Source organism: Lontra canadensis, unplaced genomic scaffold (genome assembly GCF_010015895.1).
Source record: "Lontra canadensis isolate GAN:19392208 unplaced genomic scaffold, GSC_riverotter_1.0 scaffold119, whole genome shotgun sequence".
Lineage (NCBI taxonomy): Eukaryota > Metazoa > Chordata > Mammalia > Carnivora > Mustelidae > Lontra > Lontra canadensis.
Genome location: NW_022631113.1, coordinates 1,415,113 through 1,436,616, shown reverse-complemented (window position 1 = coordinate 1,436,616; position 21,504 = coordinate 1,415,113). Strand labels below are relative to the sequence as shown.

At 35.0% G+C, this 21,504-nt stretch overlaps 1 protein-coding gene across 1 annotated transcript in view; it reads right to left on the bottom strand.

Annotated features, from left to right (window-relative positions):
• The window catches only part of DACH1 (dachshund family transcription factor 1), a 421,261-nt gene that overhangs the window by 36,066 nt on the left and 363,691 nt on the right, over positions 1–21,504 (bottom strand). Inside the window, exons 7-8 of the mRNA XM_032841074.1 lie at positions 11,416–11,567; positions 1,502–1,649 (exon numbers count right to left, since the gene is read on the bottom strand). Coding sequence (XP_032696965.1) covers positions 1,502–1,649; positions 11,416–11,567 — 300 coding nt within the window. The remainder of the gene's footprint in view (positions 1–1,501; positions 1,650–11,415; positions 11,568–21,504) is intronic.

The following is a 21,504-nucleotide window of genomic DNA, read 5'->3' as shown; positions in this document are numbered from 1 at the left end:
AATACCCAGTGTCTTGCCATTGAGTGCTTATTATTTCCTCTTCCGTGATTGAATCGAATAGTACTGTCATGTTCTCTCTTCAGGGTAGTACACTGCTTCAATGGACACATTTATAATAGATAATTATTGATAGCTATTACCTTTAATTTATTGTTCACAATTAATTAAATGGGAGGTGCATGATGTGATCTGTGAAGTGTTTTGCCCTCTAGTGGTTAAAGAAAAAAACAATGAAAGTCTTCCAAATGATTCAAACCAATAAAATTCTAAAGTTCTCTCAAGTAACCAAGAATTACTTTATGAATTTAAGTGTCTACCTTTAAGTCTTGTTAGAAAGAAAAAAAGAAAAGAAAAAAGACTTTTCCAGGTGAGAACAAGATCAAGACATGGCTGTCTCATGAAAGATGGTTCTATATAATGAAACCTTTGGCCAATCTTCATTACCCACAAAGAACACATCCCATTATTAATGTTTATCTTGTTTTCATTACTTTAGTACCTAAATCTATGTGAAACCACATTATCTAGATGAGTGCTATACATGGGTGATGATGATTTTCCCAAATCAGCCTCATTCCAGGAACCCACTAGCTATTGCTTTATAAAAACTAATGTAAAAACCTACCAAATCTTGCTGGTTTGAAAAACAAAACAGGAACAATGATTTTCAAATGACGGTATCAAACATATAAAAGGAGAACATGTGGAATATTTTTATTGGATACTTATTAAATGCGGGAATAGGTGCTCCTCCTCTAGAGTACTTACGAGAATCATATAGTTGAGGCAATGGGAAAATTGGTTGTAAAGAAAATACTTTTAATCTCATACATAATATAAACACACAAATATGAATGACCTTCAAAATTATCTATACATGCACTGTAAAGTGTGTTAGAAGAAGCAATTCATAGATTGGTAATATCATTATTTTTACCCAATAAAAATTCATATTGGTTTCTACACTAATGTGTACTTGACCTTGTTGGATGAAAATGAGGCATTCAGAAAAAAAATTATACAAACACTCAACTTTGGTCATTTGTTCAGATATTCATCAGTCTTCAATTTCAGTTGATAAATATCTTACTAAATCTGCTTCACTTGACTAATCAGTATTTTCTATGTTAGCTCTATGACTTTAACTCTTAAGTTTTTCAAAGGCAATTGTGAATGAATATAAAATTTTTTCTCATGGCTCTCATCAGAGCTCACTCTTATCTTAAAATTATTTGTTAAGCTCTATCAGCAATAAAAATTATGTGACTAATGATATAACAGATATATTTCAATTCCCTGAGGTATGAATAGAAGAGAAACTCCTCTATACTCTGGAGATGAAAAAGCACAACGAGCCCAGGATTCAAATCCTGCTGCAAACCTCAGCTATAAGTAAATTAACAAAAAAGACGTAGTCTCATAGTAAATCACCAAACATAGAGTACTGTTCTGTTATATATTTTATAGAAAGTATTAGGCTTATTTGGAAATTCAGAAATACCTCTATTCTTTTGTTCCATAGCCAACTGCTTCTCGAGTGTTTCCCTCAGTTCTCTTTCCCTTAAAAAATCCATCTTCAGCTCTGTTTTTTCCAGTTGGACTTGTTTTTCTTGAGCTCTGGCATTATCTATGGCAACTTTCAAGAGCCCCTGTACAAAGAAGGCATTCAGAATTGTAATATTTTGGTGCAAAGCACATTTCATTATTACTTAAAAACATTTTTAAAAAAGAACCAACTTATCAAATTCTTTCATTCCTGTATATTCACTCCGTACTCACTAGGACAAGCACTTCAACTAAAGCACAAAATTTCTAAATCTAATTAAACTCTCGTAGGAAGACAGATATTTTTGCCAGGCAGGTTTAATAGCTTCTAATTAGAATATCTAGATCTAAAGCTAAATGAGGGCAGCACATAAGCATGCTAAAAACTAAGAACCAGAAAAAAAAAAAAAAGAACCGAGAAGAAAATTCTACTGAAGCTCTTACATAAGTGATATCGGATATGGTTTATATAATCCCAAATGATTCTGGCAAGACCCACCTATTTCTTGGAGCTCAGTCTCCACCAGTCCCTACTGAGATCACACTGGACACAATGCTCATCTTTCCATTTCTCAAGAAAATCGACTTCTGCACCAGAGATTTTCTCTTTTCATTCTCCTTAATGCTTTTCCTCCCAATTTTTGTGTGGCTCATTCCCTCACTTCATTTCACCTTTGTTCAGTCACCACTCAACAAAGGTCTTTTCTGGTGCACCTGGGAGGGTTAGTCGGTTGAGCATCTATCTTGGGCTAGGGTCATGATCCTGGGGTCCTGGGATCGAGCCCCGTGTCGGGCTCCCTGCTCAACGGGGGAGTCTGCTTCTTCCTCTGCCCTGTTTATGTGCTCTTTCTTTCACTCACTCTCTCAGATAAATAAATAAAATTTAAAAAAAAAAAAAAAAGAAGAAGAAGAAAGGTCTTTTTTTACCACCCTATCTGGAATAGCCTTCTGTTATTCCCTGCTCAGAATTCTTCCTATCATTTATTATCGTGTAATATTGTCATTCATGTATTCATGTATTTTTTTATCACTTTATGCAGGGTCTTCTGCACTAACTGTAAACTCTCTGAGGCAGGGACATTTTCTCTCATATGGTCCTTTGTCCCGTGGAGTCCAGAGAGTACCTACATATAGTAGATTCTAAAAATTTTTTGACTAGAAATTACAGTACTGGTATATTTTTCTTGAGGTATATAATATATGCAAGGGATCCCAAACCTAGTGTGTTACTAGTGCATTATTTTTAAAAAGTAATTTAAAATGGTTATAATAAACTGAGAATAACTTTTAGGGGACTATTTGACAGTATATCTCAAGAGTATATGGTAAAAGTAAAGTTTATTTATACAATACATAATAGAATTTCTTGTATAAGGGGTATACATGTACATTGATTTACTCTTTGCTAATCAAAGAATTTTGTAATATTCTGAGATTCTTGAAAACGAGATTATAAGAACATGTAAAGCACAGAACAAGTATTCTACACATGTTTTCTCCTAAAATCCTTTAGAAAATCATTAGTAAAAATTAGAGCTAAAATTTCTATCCTTATCAACTCAGCAATACAAAATACCTTTTTGAAGTAGGAGATATTTGGTCTGTGAACATCAGAGACTAAAATTTTCTTTCTTTCCTTCTTTTTTTTTTTTAAGATTTTATTTATTTATTGACAGAGAGAGAGAAATCACAAGTAGGCAGAGAGACAGGCAGAGAGAGGGGGAAGCAGGCTCACTGCTCAGCAGAGAGCCCAATGCGGAACTCGATCCCGGAACCCTGAGATCATGACCTGAGCTGAAGGCAGAGGCTTAACCCACTGAGCCACCCAGGCGCCCCCTTTCTTTCTTTCTTAAAGATTTTATTTATTTGAGAGAGAGAGCACAAGCAGGGGAGAGACCCGGGAAGAGGCCCAGGGTAAGGAAGAGAGAATTTCAAGCAGACTCCACACTGAGTGCAGATCATGAACTGAACTGAAATCAAAAGTCGGATGTTTAATAGACTGAGCCACCCAGGTGCCCCATGGAGACTAAAATTTTCAACTGAAATTATAAATGAAGCGGAAGTGGGGCCATTTATAGATATACTCTAGAATACGACCCCTCTTGCAGGAGACAACATAAGCAGTCTGAACTGGGAATTTCTACTCTGGCTTGACTTGTTAGCCTGACAGAGGTGTCCCTTTAGATCAGCTCACCTATGTAACATTATCATAAGCCATTTAATCTCTTTTCAAGCATATATAAATTATTTCATGTTTGTTATACCTGACCCTGAACTTCCTGGTATAATTCTTGTGATATGAAACGAGCTGGAGGGTTTCTACATGGTTGTTTGCCCCTCCCTACTCTTTTTTGTTTTTAACAATAAAACATAGCTGCTAAGGAAACTGCCATCTTAACTCAATTCAGCAACATTCCTGTGTATGTTTCTTCTTCATCAGGAACAAACAATTAGTAACAAATGAAAGAGATCATTACATCAAGTGCCCTTTTAGATCACCCCAATTAAAACTTTAGTTTAGCTGTATTTTAATTCTAAGATACCAAATTCTAATTTTCTGCTCTGATTGCTCTTGTTGACTTATCTTTGAAAGATGTACTCTCTGTGCAATGTCTAGAGATTATTTAGCAAGATGCCAATGTTGGCACCACTTAATGTGTTGATTGGTTGTATTATCAGTAGCTGTTTAAAATAAATTACTATTAAACTATTATTGTCCTTGGCTGACAAAACACAATATTTTGGTGTTCTTTAAATATGAAACAATCATTATGAATAAACATGTTGAATAATGTTAAACTGCATCTCTAATTTGTGTAATTTTACATTAATATTTGTTGTAACGTATGAAATTGCTAAGAGCATTTATGTTTACTGTTTTCTTTTGTTACAGTTGCTGCTAATGTCCCTAATGGTAATACATTACCTATTCCTGCTGATTATGTCTGAAAAATACTAGCTTTAAGATCCAATACTCTCCAGGGACTCCTTATAAGCTATATAAAATTAAGTTTCATTTTTAGACTTTAAATCAGTGCATATCAGTAGGAGTCCAGTGTGAACGAAAATCTGCACTAGAGCCAAACTGATACATATGCAAAAATATGTTATTGCCTGTGACAGCTTTGCTGCAAAAATACAGAAAAACCGATTAAATTTCAGTGCAGCAGGGGGCTGGGAAAAGCAAGAGCAAGTAGGGTTCGAAACGTCCACAAATCATTAGGACACCATTTTAACCATCAGTGATAATAATACTTTCAGATTTGTGTAACTTCTGTAAATTTTCCAGGTAGATCATATGCAAAGGTCATACTAAATGCTGAGTCTCATGTGGACATGCCGTATTGAGCAAAATTCTGCGATGACAATTCTGTGATGATGAATTACAGCAAAAGACACAAGGTTTAAAACATGAATTTTTCTCCAGGGGGAGGTCAGTTATGATGTTCGACAATGACAATTCCGAAGAAATGCGTTTTAAGCTTACTCTGTGGCATAGCAATAAGAGGCAATGGTCGGTTGGCCTCAAATTTCTCTCCCATAGGTGAGACATAATTGTGGTCATATATACAAATGTTTTCATTTTCTAAAATGATCTACCTTGTAAATTAGATTATTTTAAGCATTTCCCAAAGAACGAGTCTATATATATTTCTTTTCAGAAGGGCATTGTAATTGACTTAACAAGTTTTCAACTAACTTCTATAGCCTAGATAGTGCAAGTATCTTCTTGTATAAGAGACGTTAAAGTAATACTGATAACGAAGGCGAACATTTCCTAATTTACTAGTTGGATCCTAGAGGAAAAGTTTACTTGGCCATGTTTGGATTTTATACAAAAACTTTTCAGAATCATATGGTCACTGAAGTTCTTTGAGTGTCACTGGAATTAATGTGACAAAATTCTGCTCAAGAATGCATTACTTCTAATGAGAGTAAATATCTAAGTTGAAGTTGATTTCAGTGATTTGCTCATTCCGATTAAAACCTTTGAAAGCTGGAAAAAAAAAAAAAAAACAAGGTTCAGAAAGATCAGATGACTAGCTCAAAATCCCAAACTAGTAAATTGACTAAGCTTAGGTGAGAGTTACCAAGCTTATTTATGTTTTTCCTTTTAATGTTTCTTTCCAGGATGAGAAGCAATGGTGTCCCTGGAAACCAGGAACTTTTATAGAGAAACAAATGTACACTAGAGCAGCATCAATTAATGCATGTTCACAGGAGCCCTTATAACAAAATATACAACAATTCTTAGTTTAATGCTATGACTCCTGTTCTCAAAAATCGGTCAATAATGGATACTCCCTCAAAAGCACTTCCAGGTATAAAACCCATCTTGTGATTCATAGGATCATGTAAGGCGATCATGTATGGCTATATAGCAACATGGGCTCTGTAATTATCCTGCCTATGTTTAAATCCAGACTCCACCACCATTGTATGACCTTGATCATACAATACTCCATTTGACTCATCTGTAAAATGTGGATGATCATGAAATCCACTGTATAGGATTATGAAGATGAGACAGTGTAATATCATATAGAATTAGCATAGAGATGGGCTGTAGATATTGTGGTTTATAATGAGAAACATATTTGGGGGAGTGCCTGGCTGGCTCAGGTGGTTAAGTGTCTACCTTCAGCTCAGGTCATGATTCCAGGGTCATGGGTTCCACATAGGCTCCCTGTTCGGAGGGGACTCTGCTTCTCCCTCTCTCTCTGCCCTCCCCCCTACTTATGTGCTTACTCTCTAGCTCTTGCTCTCTCCCAAATAAATAATATTTTTTAAAAAAGAAAGAAAGGAAAGAAGAAAGAAACATACATATTTGGTCTTCATCCCAACCGAGCACAAAGATCCTACAATGGGTGGAATTTCCTAACTGATAAGAGTGTAAAGATGAAATGGCTGTCTTTTGTTATTCATAAACCCCACCCCAACTACACGTAAGTTTATTTTAATAAGGTGACTTTTGGAAAGCCCTAGGGATGGGGGCTGGTTGTCAGGGAAACCAACTCTGTGATTGGAGGGTTGGAACTTTCACCCCTACCCCCCTGACCTCTGGGAGGACAGAGGGGTTGAGGTTGAATTAATCACCAACTATGGGTGGTTTAATCAATCATATCTAAATAATGAAACCTCTAGGAAAACTCAAAGGGGCAGAGTTCAAAGAGTTTCTGGTTTGGTCATCCTGTGGAAGTACTGGGGAGGTCGTGTGCTCAGAGAAGACACGAGAGCTTCACCCCTTCCCACGTACCTTGCCGTATGCATACCTTCCATCTGACTGTTCCTGAGTTATATCCCTTGAAAATAAACTGGTAACCTAGCAAGTACAATGTTTTCCTAAGTTTTGTGAGCTGCGCTAATAAATTAACTGAACCCAAGGAGGGGGTGATGGGAACCTCTGATCAATAGCCAGTTGGTCAGGAGCACAGGCTGCAACCTGGATTTGCAACTGGCATCTGACATTTGGGTAAGTGGCAATCTCGTAGGACTGAACTCATACCCTGTGGGAGCTGAGGCTATCTCCAGGTAGACAGTGTCAGAACTGAGTTAAATTGTAGGGAATCCAACTGGTGTTGCAGAATGGCTTGATGTGGAAACAACTACCAGACATTTGGTGAGAAATGTAAGAAGGGAAGTGATGTTTCTACTGAGAGTAGAAGACACACACAGGAGTAGCTTTCCTATATAATGACACAGGAAGATTGTTCCATAAATATTAGTGTTTACTATTATCATTATTATTATTGAAATGGTATACAATATACATTAGTGAGTATGGTATATAATTCAGACTTTTAAAAGATTAATGCTATTCTCTTAACCAGAGTAAACTGTATTTTTAGAATATTAGACATATTTCACTGTTTGTTTGTTTGTTTGTTAATGAACTCTTTTCACAAATTGGTAATGAGAAAAAAACAGACAGAATATGTAAGTATGATTAAACATAAAAAGATAAAATGTAACACCAATATATCTGATCTTAGTCTACCCATATTTTGAAGCCAATATCCTATTTTGTTGTTTATCTTTTTGAAAGTTTCCTCCAGAGTATTTTGTCTAACTCTGTTATAATTAAAACGATGTATGAAAAATGCAAATACAAAACTATTAACTTCTTTTAAATGTATAAAATATAATATCATTGGCCATAACATTGAAATGTCAAGATTGGAAGATGCATAATCCGAGTATTTTGGTCTTAACACTAAGTCAGATTCTTCTTCATTTCCTTTTGTCAAACACAGAAATTAGAGAGTACTTCATAAGTACCATAGTTATATTATGCGTATTTATTAGACCATAGTGATTCAATATGTGACTTGCTATATACTGTGGTTTTAACAATTCTTATCCTTTTAGGTCTTCCTTTATTTATTTAATTCCTCCAGAGAGACAAATCATAGTGAACCAAACTCTCATCATATACCCCCTACGGTATATATGTTCAATGTTAACCTCATTTATAACTAATTTTTATATTTTCTGCCTTATTTTACCTTTCTTTTTTTATTTATTTACCTATTCCTATTTTAATATTTGTAAGTCATTTTAATTAATTCTTATAATAAGACAAACAATGTAAATTATTTGTTCCCAATCCTGTGCACAAACAGATTGTAGCTCTGATTTACAGCATGAAAGCTCAGATTAAGAAAAGAGAGTAAAATCCTTCTTTAAGTGTGTTTGTTAATTGGGTAGTCAATGTTTGAAGGGGTCACATTCAGTAAATTGACACTAAAATTCTAGTATCCTCCCCTAAAATTTCACAGGGAGTTCTCCGTGGACATGTTTGAATAAGGAAGGCATAATAAAAGATTGCCTACTGAGAAAAAAAAAATTCCACATAAAACAAAATTTTTTAAAATCCTAAAAAAGAAAACCTGGAATGAATACATATCACTCGCTAAAGTGAAATTATTATACTGTAGATACATACTTAGTATGTATAGTATATACGGTATATTGAAAATACTAGTATGTAGTCTTTTTCTACAGGTCCTCCTTGAAAACAGAAAGAAAAAAATTTATGAAAATTCAATTTTGATATGTCATGGCAGGGACAACTGTACCAACCATTATCAATTTTAAAATTGAGATTTATCAAATTATAGAGTATCAGAAGATTAAATTATTTAATATTGGAACAATAAACACTTAAACATGTTTTAAAGGGCTTTTGGTCATTAATTATAAGAAAAAAGAGACATCTAAACATTAAATTTAAATCTGACTCAATGTCTTTGATTTAATTAAAATAGTAAGAATACATAATAAAGCTTTAATTCCATACATGGTATTGTATGATTTGAAACATGCAAACATTTTTAACTCAAATGTTTTTCATTGCCACCCTGATAAAATAGCTCCAAGAAATATGAATCTTTAAATTTACTACACAAAAATATGCTACCATTTTGAAATAGAAAGCAGAGAACCCTGTTATATATAATTGAAACTGCAGAGGAAATTGAGGTAGGCAGAATGTAATTACTCAAATTAGAATTTGGGCAGCAAACACATTTATATTGTATGCCCAATAAGCCAGGGTCATGACTACTTAAATATTCTATACCGTTCCTAGGATATTACTATAACTCAATAAATGTGGCAATAATTAAAAAAAGCTAACATTCATAACCTTTTGAAAAATGATGTGAAACCATTACTAAACATAAATCCCATGTATATGTGTATATGTATATATGTGTACATGTATATATGTGTACATGCGTATATGTGTACATGCATGTATTGTGTATATGTTTGTATTCCTATGCATGGAACTCAGTAAAATTTTTAATTTTTATTTCATCTTATGTACACATATGTGAATGCACTGAAAGGGACAAGCAAAATTTATTCTTAACAAAGTATTCTTACTGTAGGTGTTTTAACTTTGATGAACCCAGATCCCTGTGATTTGAGACTAGCAATAAACAATGTAGTTTGCCTTGACTATTGTCCCATCATCAACTCTTGCTAAAATATGTCCACAAGACTGGCTGGAAGGTCAGAAAGGAGAGTATATTAAGTCTAGAGATACCTTCAATAAGATATTTGTCTAAAATATGTACATTTTTTAAAACTGGAGTTTTCTTTTCTTTCTTCTTCTTTTTTTAAGAAATAATTATAGTTTAGGTGATGTAGATTCATTTCCAGTGTGTGTGGTGGGGGGTAGGGTGGTGGATAATACACCCAAACAGACAGCATCTGACTTAAAATGCCAGAGTCCATGTGTACACCCACTTTTCAGATGGGCAAGCTGGGGTATACTGATAAAACCCAGAAATGTTTTCTCCACTGAAACTTAAATTAAATGACCACTTTCCTGCTTAAAGACGTTTTAGTTAATGAAGATACATACAACTGGATAGAGAATTTTATGTAAACCCTTAGCTTTTTCTTTGCTCCATAAGGAGCTGTAAACATAACAAAATTAATTATTTCCTCCTTTCAGAGTATAAATTCAGAAATGTTGAGGGGTATTTTCTGAAATCATTTAATTTCACAAAAGAGAAATTCATTAAAAATTCTACCACATAAGAAAATAATAATATGGGTCAAATTTAGAAAAAAAAAGTCTATTTTATTTTATTTTTTAAAGATTTTATTTGACAGAGAGATCACAAGTAGGCAGAGAGGCAGGCAGAGAGAGAAGGAAGCAGGCTCCCCACTGAGCAGAGAGCCCGATGTGGGGCTCAATCCCAGGACGCTGAGATTATGACCTGAGCCAAAGGCAGAGGCTTAACCCACTGAGCCATCCAGGCACCCCAAGTCTATGCTTATTTTTAAATATAATCAATTATTTGGCCTTGATTAAGTTAAGGCTAGATTGATGATTTATTTCAATTACCAAGATATAAAACCTTAAAGTTGAATACAGTTCTGGAGACTCTAATTACATTAGTATTAAAAATGCCACATTAATAGATGAGAAGATATGTTACATTAAAGGCCTTCTGTTATGTCCTTGGAGAGGTAAATAAAATTAATTACATTTCTACTGGGAGAAAGTTTAATATGGTAGGAAATGTGTACAGAAAAATATCCACTAAGAATCGAGAGCTAGAGTAAAACTTAAAAAAAAAAAATTAACAGCACAATATCTACAAGCACATTCTTATAATTAGCTACTCCAAATATGGAGAAGTAGATGGCCAAAATCTCCATCTGGGGTTCACATGATCGCTTCATGTGTGGGCAAGAAAATTATGCTTTCTTGTATCCCAAACACTCTTATTTTGGCTCCATGCTCTATGTTATTGTTAACTGTAAGTATTTTTGATTCATAATGTACTGTACGTAAAATATACATCCTGAGGACTACATAGGAAATCCGTGGAAAGTTTTGTATAGCTTTTTGAAGTCTATTCTTTGAAGAAATCCTATTAACTGAAACAAACTTATTTACGAAAGAAGGGATTTTTTGGATTCTTCTATATTAGACATATTCTAAGTGACTAAACATATCATTTCCTCACTGGAAGGCCAGCAGTTTAAAAATAACTAAATATTTATTAGAACTGGTGTGCCGTCGTTGAGTAAATCAGACAAACTTAAACAGTTAGATTCTTCCCATCAAGCTGGCAATAAGGAGAACATTTAGGCAGAATGATTTTTCAAATGTCCAGGTCATTTTCATCAAAGCTTTTATTAAGGCTGAATATACATGTATCAGTATTTCTAAACCAACTTGATTAGCGTAGCAAGTTTAAAATCTTAAATTGCTGGAAATGGTCCAATGCCATGTTTCGGTCAAACCCATGAACAGATTATCTAAGTTGGAATTGTAGGAATCTGGGAAAAATCTACAGTTGGATCTTCCACGTGTTTACCTTCCAGATGACAAACAAGGCCTACCTGTATGTTAGTCAGAAGGGTCTCTATGGAAGACAGTCCATCAGGAAACAGGAAAGGAGGTGGAAAACCTGGAGGTAGTGGTTGTCCATGCCCAGTTAGAGAAAGTTTGTCGAGGCTGTCTCTTGCGGTTGGTGTGGAAAGCGGGGTCTCATCTGTATGTGATTGAAACAAAAATATAGAACAAGTTACGCTTGTCTGTTTTTATTAGACCTCAGTAATGGCTTCCCTAGTGGTTTCCAGAACATTTATTGCAAATTGGTTCCTGCTATCAGGAGAAAATGCTTTCTGCTGAATTTTCTTTAATGAAAAAGCTGTGGAGATACAACAAGATAACATTAATGAGTAACTTTATAAGCCTTTTAAATGCAGTCTCTAATGAGACTGAGTTTACAGTGCCATAGAATCTTTTTAAAACAAATATTATCTCACATATAGTTGTGATAATATACTCAGGCTGACTTTATGGGCACCTTCCCAATTATCTCATTTTAGTTTGTTTTGTTTGGATTGACAATAGAATATTTCTAGAGCTTCATATAAAAGAAATGCTTTGTATATTAGTATGTTTCTCAATTAACCCCTCCTTTATATCCATGATTTGTTCAAATATATTCCTAAAGAATCTATAAAAGAATGTACAACTGAAATTTGTCATTTTACAACTAAAAAGAAAAACTGAAATCAAATATTTTCTCACTAAAGTAAAACTGAATTACTTAATATCATTAAAATTAAAGATCTAATTCTTTGACCCTGAATCCCTTTTACCTTCGTACTAAAAAACTAGTCCTTTATACATGAAAAAGGAGTCTAAAGAAAGGGGAATAAAACAAAACTTCCATAACAATATTTAGAAAATCAAATATAAAACCCTCTAAGATAAATTAGTCTTTATTTATTGAATATTTTTCAATATTTTAAGCAACCTGGAGTAATGTCCTGATATGAATTCTTTTTACTCACCCAGTGAAATCTTTTCATTCAGTTCTTTATTATTTAAACATTTTTACAGTTTCATTTAAGATAGATACAAGTTATGGCTTAGTTTATTATATCACAGAGAAAATTTTATTCATGGCAGGATTCTCAATTTTATAAATATTTTCATATTTCACCCCAGGAAAATTAATCAGAGCAATGTATTTGCACAGTACTGATAGTATCTCTCAATTTTGCAAGTGGCTAAAAACTTCAGCACACTTGCCTTTATGCTTATAATTTGATTCCACTGTTCTCAATCATTCCTTTATTTTTCATTACAACACCTAACCATACAACACGTTTTCCAATTACCTCTCTGTGGGGCAGAAATATTACGGAAGTAGCCACACTTCTCTGTCTCTAACTAATGTCAGAACAAGTTAAATTCATCTCCCTCACTGTTCCACATTTCTAGTTAACAAACCAAAAGGAAAGAAAGGCTGGGGAGGAGAGTACAGGACACAAGCCATCCATTAGCTGCCTCTAATATCACACACCCACTCCTCCGAAGTTTCTCCTTCCACTCCCTTTCCCGTTCACTTACTGACAGGCTATCTGAGGCGGCAGGTACTAGAAGGAGCAACGCAGTGAGCAGCTAAAGGAAGACTCACTGTGTCGTTATTTTTTTTTTATCACTCTTGTCACCAGGGTTAAAGAGACCGCAGTGCAGGGGTAGGGCTACTGCATGGCTAATGTGATCAAGATGATCTTGGACACCCTTTACCTCGCTGTCATAAATTACTCCTCCAGACCAAGGCTGCTAGTGCTTTCTCATAATAGCTCCAAAAAGGCACTTGTTAAACATCTATGTGCATGTGAAATTGTTTAAGAATGGAGAGCAATATTTTTCGATCAGCATCACCTTAGCTGTCACATGCTAAAGAAAATGTGGCTTAATAGATCATGGGGATAATAATTGCTTGTCTCTTGAAAAAAGGCATGGAACCAGATGACCACCTGAATTTGCTTTCAGCTTTAGAGACTGATTCCACAATCCTTTAAAGAATGTCCAAGAAAAAAGCGCCATACGAATGTGTAGACACACATGCATGTACACGCACACACATTTGATGGTAAGTTCCATCATCCCCATGATGATTTGATTTAACTCCAGTACATTTATGCTTGGCTACGTTTGGCTGTTGTGTGAATTAATTCCTCAAATCACTCATGATACATACATCTACAAAGCCAATATTTACTTTACATAAAGAATGTGCTGAGGATAGAACACTGAAAAACACAATCTGCAAGCTTCAAGTAGCTTATGTGAACTGGAGTGACTGATCCCAATTGTTAAGTAGTCAATTCCTATAGTTAGCAAAACATTTTGTCTTCCATCATTATCCCATTAGCCACTCCATTCCCCACCCCCCACTCCCCTGGGATTAAAATTGTTCTAGGTATATGTGAGTGTGACTGTGTGTGTATGTGTGTGTGTGAGAGAGATATTTTTTTCTGCAGTTGCTTAAATGGAATGCACACCTTGGTCCTCAAGGTTTCAACTATCATTTAGTATAGACTTACATGATTGGATTCATTCACTCATCATTTTATACAGCAGAGATGCTGTATAAGGCCACTTTAACTCAACATATAGCTAAGAAACAATCAAATTTAGGGCACAATGATGACTAAAGAAATTTTAAAAAGGGGTGATTCTTAAGATCAATATACATTTTTGAAAAGAAGACAAACTAATCAAGATCAAACATACAAAACAAAAATATTCCTTTGGGCTTCAAGACCCTACTAAAAAGTTGTCATCTTATGGCAATTAACATCATGGAAAGTCTCATTTAGTCTTTTTACAAAGATAGCAAAATCAGGAACACAGTTCTTCCTTTTGAAAGAAAAGTGACCTTTGATATCCTAAATGTTCCATGAAGATTAAAGCAAATGTTTGAGAGGCCAGACAACATTGTAAAGAGTTTTGACATTACATAATCTCCACTGACTTCAAACAATGAATGATGATGAGGTGCAAATTCACAAAACACCTTATTCCAATTTGATAGATCTGTACATATTTTTAAAGTTTTATCTTTAAAAGAAAGCTTGTCAGATGCCATATTCTCTGGATTATTACAGCACTTGACAACGTAATCTGTTTTTTCTTCTTGAATATTTTGCTTTCAAGTAATTTTAAACTTATGGAACAGTTGCAAGAATTGTACAAAGAACTTCTCTATACTCATATAGTGGGTTGTCTGGCAGCCCCCAAAAATATATGTCCATGCCTAATCCCTGGAACCTAGTAATGTTAGCTTCCTTGGAAAGAGGGTTTTTATAGATGTGATTAAATTAAACATCTTGAGATGAGATAATCATCTTGGTTTAGGATGGGTGCTAAATCCAGTGACAAGTATCCTTATAAGAGAAAGGCAGAGTGAGACTTGAGGGAGACAGAAGAGATCCGCAGTGAAGAGTGGGAGGCAGAGGGGAGACAGAGACAGAGATCAGGATCTCCCAGTCATAGTCAATGCATCCTGCTGATAGCCACCAAATGCTACAAGAGGTAAAGAATGGATTCTCCTTTATAGCCTCTTGGAGGGAGCTTATCCCTGCTAATACCTTGATTTTAGACCTCTGTCTTCCAAGACTCCAGTAAGAAAGTTATTTAAAGCCATCAAGATCATGACAATTTGTGAAAAATCAGCCCTAGAAAACTAATTCAACTCTTTACTTCAATTCACCAATCGTATGCATTTTGCCATGTTTGCTTTTAAATTATTTCTCTCTCCCTCTCTTGTTCTGTGTGTGCACGTATGTTTGAACCATCTTCCCTTTTAATCCTAAAACTTCACTGCATATTTCCTAAGTGTAAAAACACTCTCTTATATGACCACTCCAAGTATAAGATCAACAAGAATAACACACACAGAATACTACTGTTTAATTAAGGGTTTGTATTCCAATTTTATCATGTAAGATATTTTACTGGAAAGAGTTAAATAACTAATATATCTTTTAATTTACTTGACAAGTACTTGGAGAATATTTTCTCTGGGCTTGTGGTAGGTATGCATAGCCTCTAAGATGGCCTCTGATGATTCCTCCTTCCTATTATTCACATCCTATCTAGAACCTTGCCCTTAGTCTGAGTCAGATCTAACAGAGAAAAACAAATGTGATGGAATGTTACTTCCAAGATTTTGTTATAAAAAGTTTATAATTTCCATTTGTCTCTCTCTCTCTCTCTTTCTTTCTCTTGCATTTCTTGTCCTGGGGAAAACCAGCTGTCATGTCATGGGACAGCCGTGTGGAGGTGCACATGACCAGGGACAGAGGCCTTCCAAAAACCATATGAGTTGGCTTGAAATCAGAGTCCCCCTGCCCCATGGAACCTTTTGATGAGGCTATAGACTCAGCTGACAGCAGAACTGAAACCTCATGAGAGATCTTAAACAAGAACCACCCAGCTAAGTTGCACCCAGATCCTGATCCACAAAAACTGAGATTTTAAATGTTTGATAGTTTAAACCACTAAATGTTGGTGTGATTTGTTACACGGCCATAGATGATGAAAACAGGACATAATACTTTGTATACTTTGAAATATATAAAGAAAATGTCTTAGTGTCCGGTGAGTATCAGCTACTTTGGACAGGTAACAACTTCTTCGGGCTTCAATTTCCTCAAGTTAAAAAAAAAAAAAAATAGCAGGTTGAATGACACAAGCTCTAGTGTCATGCAAATCTAAAGTTTCATGTTCTGTTATTTCTTATAAAAATTCCTAAAAATTAGTCAGTAGATATTTCACCTATATCGACTAGAGGTTTTGCTTGTATTGACTGCAAAAGAATTGAGTCACATAAACACAAAATTTCAGAGCAAGCTCTCGATTCTTTGGGTTTACAAACTCCATTTTACAAAGATTCTTGAGTTTTCTTGCTTCATTTTATCAAATTAGGAAATTTTCAGCCATTTATAAGACAGGCACTCCCCACACACGGGATGGCAAATTAGATGCAGGGAAGGGCGCGTCCTCCTAAAAATAAAGGAAGCACTTTTGAAAGCTGCATTAACTAGGGTACAATTTTTTTTTAAGGACTCCATATCCATAGGGGACTAGTAGTTATGCCAGTTCTCAAAGGAGTTCTTGTTATTTTTAAATTCCTAAGAAAGGATGGTTTTTAACTTTCTTGTATTTTAATTTAGTTACAGGGAACCACAGTGGCTCTCTTAAGGAAAATAGAAGCACACACATTACCATCTCACACATGATTTCATCTGTGGGCCAGAAAAAAATACCAATAACCATTTTTATAATTATATGAGAAATATAATGACAGATATAACACCATACGATCAATTAATATCATTTAGGATATGATGGGCAAGATAAAAATAGAAGATAAGAAAGTGTGTTTAAAAATCCAAAATCAATAAAGTATGAAAAAATGTTATTTCTTTCTTCTCATCATTTCATCTCATGATTCTCCTCATAGTTTAAGTCACGTATCAATAAATGACTATCAGTAAGATTGATGTCTCTGTAGGACAGCTTTTTTTTCCATCCAATCTTATCACACATAACAATTTAGCAGGATATCCTAAGGAACAATGTTGTTTAAAAAAATAATGGGCCTCTACTTTTAAAATGTTTTCTTTCCTGTTAATAAAATCTAACTCAGTTGTTATTTTCATAACTAATCCCTTTGGGTTTGAATTATATATTCTCTTTCAAGTTCTTGTGTGTGTGTGTGTGTCTTTTTGTGTCTGATGTCTTTTATTATACCATAAATTCCAAGTAGAAAAATGTTCACTTTTAGAAAACCATACGTTCCAAGGGAATTCACATTTATTCACTTTGATGTAAAGTAGATAGCAACATTATTAAAATAAAAAAGTCTCCATATTTAATGTTTACAAGTGATCTGGGATTTTGCATTGCAAATATTATATTTTTGTACTGGAAAAGTGAAAAAATGTTGACAAAGGTTCTAGAAAATATGGTAATCTCTATGATTAGTTATTTATAAAAATATGAACTCTTCTTTGGCATTTTGATAAATTTCCATTACAATTATCTAGAAAGTTAAATTTATTGGTGTTTTTGTAAACTCATCAGCCACATTATTCAACTGGAGTACAGGCATGGATAATCTAAAATATTAAGGATTGGTGTTTAAAAAATGTTTTGAAACTTATATCCAGACATAAAATGTAGTCATTTGAGTTCAACCATATCCTCAATCTTAGTTCATTCCTACTATAGGACTCTGGCTTTAATTTGGCAATGGAAACTAATAATAAAGTTGAATAACGTGATCCAGAATGTAATCTTAAATTAGAAATGGTCATGTAAATCTTTTTCTTTCTATTTTCATCTTCTCATAAAATAACGAATTCCAAAATATCACATTAAAATTTATTTGCATGAATTTCATGTACCTATTTCAGTTCTTATAAAATATCCAGGGGTATGATAGAATGAGGCTAATTTCCTGCATTTAACTTTAAACCTACTTTTCAAATTCTGGATACAGCTCTGGTAAATTGAAAAGCAAGCCAGGCTGAATTCAGAAAGTGTGAGATCAAGCCCTGGCTCTAGCAAGTATTAGCAAATAGTAGAGCAAAAAATCCATCTCTTAGAGTCTATGAGCCTCATTTGATTTATTTACTAAAAAGATGATTACAAACTCAAAGGATTGTACCTTATATCCAATTAGATTGTGTATATGAAAGTGCTTTGTAAAATATAAAATGCTAATAAACTATCAGGAAGTAACAAATAACTAACTGTATTACACATTTCATTTTGTAAACTTGGCTTCAGTGTGCCACAGAGGGAATGCTGGCTGTACCATAAGCTTGAGACCACTGCACTCTTTCTCTCTAATGAGGCTTGTGATGATGAAGTATCATGCTGATAATGAAATTATTACTATACATTATTATAGTTGCCTTCTACAAACTAACCCTGAATTAGTTCAGCGAACAGTTAAAATTAACTAGGATAGAAATAACTTGAGAAAGGGCAAAAGGATATGAACTAGTTTATCAACTTCTCTTCGGGCAGCAGCACCTAGAGGAAATGGATAAGGTGACTTACACAGAAAGAAAACAGTACAGATCTTGGAGAAATAGACTGTCAGAAGCATAAAAACACTTCTGAGTTTCCCTGGATATACTTGAAGCCGTATCTGGATTTTGAGTTTGGGTGAACGAAGGAAAGGACTTGATACGGAAAGGAGATCCTTGCAAGTGTGTGTTTGGCGGAATGCCGTAGGTGTGCCAAGATGTACACCAAATTCACAATTCTGCCTAATTGAGTGCATTTTAAAGGATGTATTGCAACAGATGCAATTATCTTTATCCGTGGTTATTGCCTTTTGCGTAGGTTTACCTTTGGGATGTTGATGGAAGTTAGTTAGGGACCACTCCTTAGAGGCAGAAATAGAACAGAGTCTCAGCTCCCTAGCCAGGGTAAGCACTTATTAATGTCTGTTGAAGGAATATGTGAATGAGATGAGTGGAGACAAAAGCTGAAGCAGTTAACAAGGCAAAAATGAGAAGGATGTAGTCTCTTGCTCACCCTGAGGTTATGCCACATCCATGATAGCAAAGCTAAAAATACCTTCTATGGAAAACCACTCTATTGATTACAAGACAATTTCATAGGCATTATATTGAGTTAGGAGGAAGCTCTACGAAGAAGATAAAGAAAAAACGCATACAATATAATCTCAATAAGATCATGTGCAAAAGACTGATTCCAGTAGCACCCAGTGGTTACTTAGGAAAAGAAGAGATTACATTTCGATGATACATGTTGAGATCAGAGTGAAGAAAAATAAAATTTCATGGTATGGCACATTAGAAATCAGCATGGAATATTGGGAAAGATTTAGACAGGAGGAGGTCCAGCAGTCATATAAGGAAAGTATGCAGGGATGATCTTTCAAGGAAAGCAGGGATCCTAAGTGCTCTGAAGAAACTTTGTATTTTTTTTTAAAGATTTTTTTTTATTTATTTGACAGACAGAGATCACAAGTAGGCAGAGAGGCAAGCAGAGAGAGGGGGGGAAGCAGGCTCCCTGCTGAGCAGAGGGCCCGACTCGGGGCTGGATCCCAGAACCCTGGGATCATGACCTGAGCCAAAGGCAGAGACTTTAACCCACTGAGCTACCCAGGTGCCCCGAAACTTTGTATTTTTAAATGGTAAGCTTATTTTCAACCATTATTCTCAAGACAGTCTTTAATTTCTGGCTATTCTACATTTCTATTTCAAAAATCTATGTATGAAGGAAACTCTTTACCAAGGTTTATATTTCCAAACATAGCCTTGACAGCAGACTCCTCACGGTCTCTGGCACCTGACAAGATGGAAATGAAGGACTCTGAGAGCTGTGCTTACATTTTTTTTTTATTTCCCACAGCTTGGGATTTCTTAGAAAAAACGGAACAGTACTGAACATTAAACACACACACACGCACACACACACACACACACACACACACACACACATTTACCTTTAAAACATTGTCGGTGGCTTTTACCCCTGCTTGTTTGTTAAAGTCATAAGTCATAGTGTTTGTGAGAGAGCTGGCATGCTATGCTGAAAAGATCCACTTAATTGACCTTTCTGTCTTTTCCATGACCCTGTAGGTTTAACCTCACTGCTGATACTGCAAGTGAATATGCGAAAACATTTATTGAAAGCTGCATAACAGACATGGTTATATTTCCTCGGTTGATGTTTTGCATATCTGCACAGTAGGGCCATTAAGGGTTCTAAGAGCACAACGGAAACAATCATAACATTTGTTTTTAGATGACTGACTCAGGACATGTACACCAGGCTTTATATAGAAACTGTTTTTGTTTTATTAAGGGACTGTTTGCCTGTTAGTGATAACATCATTAAAAATAAATGAAAGGGGGCTGGTAAAATGCTTCCCAAAAGCAGAAACCTAATTAAAGGTGATATGCCTGCTATGAGGCTTTTTTCAGGACTCAGAAATAGAACAAGGTTAGTTCTTTCTCATTTTATAAGGCCCAAAGAAGACCTCACAGTAAAACATCACTTCTGATCTAATTTTCTATTTCTGTGTACTTTAATAATCTACTTTACAGTCTGTGCTTGCCCATAGAAAGTGAACTAGTTTTGTTCCTACAGATAGCTGCTTCATCATGTCACACTGCATGAAAAGAAAATCTGATGGTTCAGGTCAAACAAAAAAATGCACTATCCTTTTGTAGCAAATTGTCTCGGTTGCGGTATATACAGTAAGGGCAGTTGAAATGTGCACGAACATTTCATAGTTCTAAAAGACCACTTAGGAGAGCCTGAGTTAATGGTAAAAAACGTTTCCAAATCGTGGTTTGTAATTTCCAAAAGAAAAAAAAAGTAGACCCTTTCATTTTAAGGGGTGGAGTTACTCTAATTTCATGGATGGTGGAAAAAGCAGGAAACTGCATTCCCTTGATAACTCTGCCCTTATTGTGCTGTGACCTTGGCCAATTTACTTAAATTTACATCTGCCAAAAATGAGTTTCTGAAATGTGCTTTGAGAAGGGGGTGGGGGGGAGTTGTCACATCAATTCAAGGCCTTTTCAAAATTAATAAGACTTAAGAAGTAAAGAGAAAAAGAGGAGAACATGGGGCACCCTCACACAGTGCCATACTTTGAGATCCTGGTTTCTTCTTGTCATCCCTGCACGGGTCTGTTTCATTTATGAGTCTCCAAGCTCAAAATGAATCTTCTGCTGAGTAAATAAAATGGAACAATTCCCAAATTATCCCCCCGAAAGATAAAGGAGCTCTGGTATTGTGGATTACTTACACTTGGATCTGCACATAGTTTTTAGACTAAAATTAGCATGGGAAGGTAAAAGGTGAGATGTCTTTGGACATCATTGGGTATAACTTCTCATTTTTCAGACAAAAGAAGTCCATAAGTGACTGACCAACAGTTCTTCAAACCCAAGTTTGTAAATTCTCACTTCTTTCTTCATTGAAAATTACAGTGTCAATTTAGAGGAAATATTGGGAAAGAATATTTCGAATGCTTGCAAGGGTAAGCATACCCACAAATATATATACATTTAAGACAATTGATCAAATGTGAAACATGGCAGGATACTTAAGAAATATTAAGG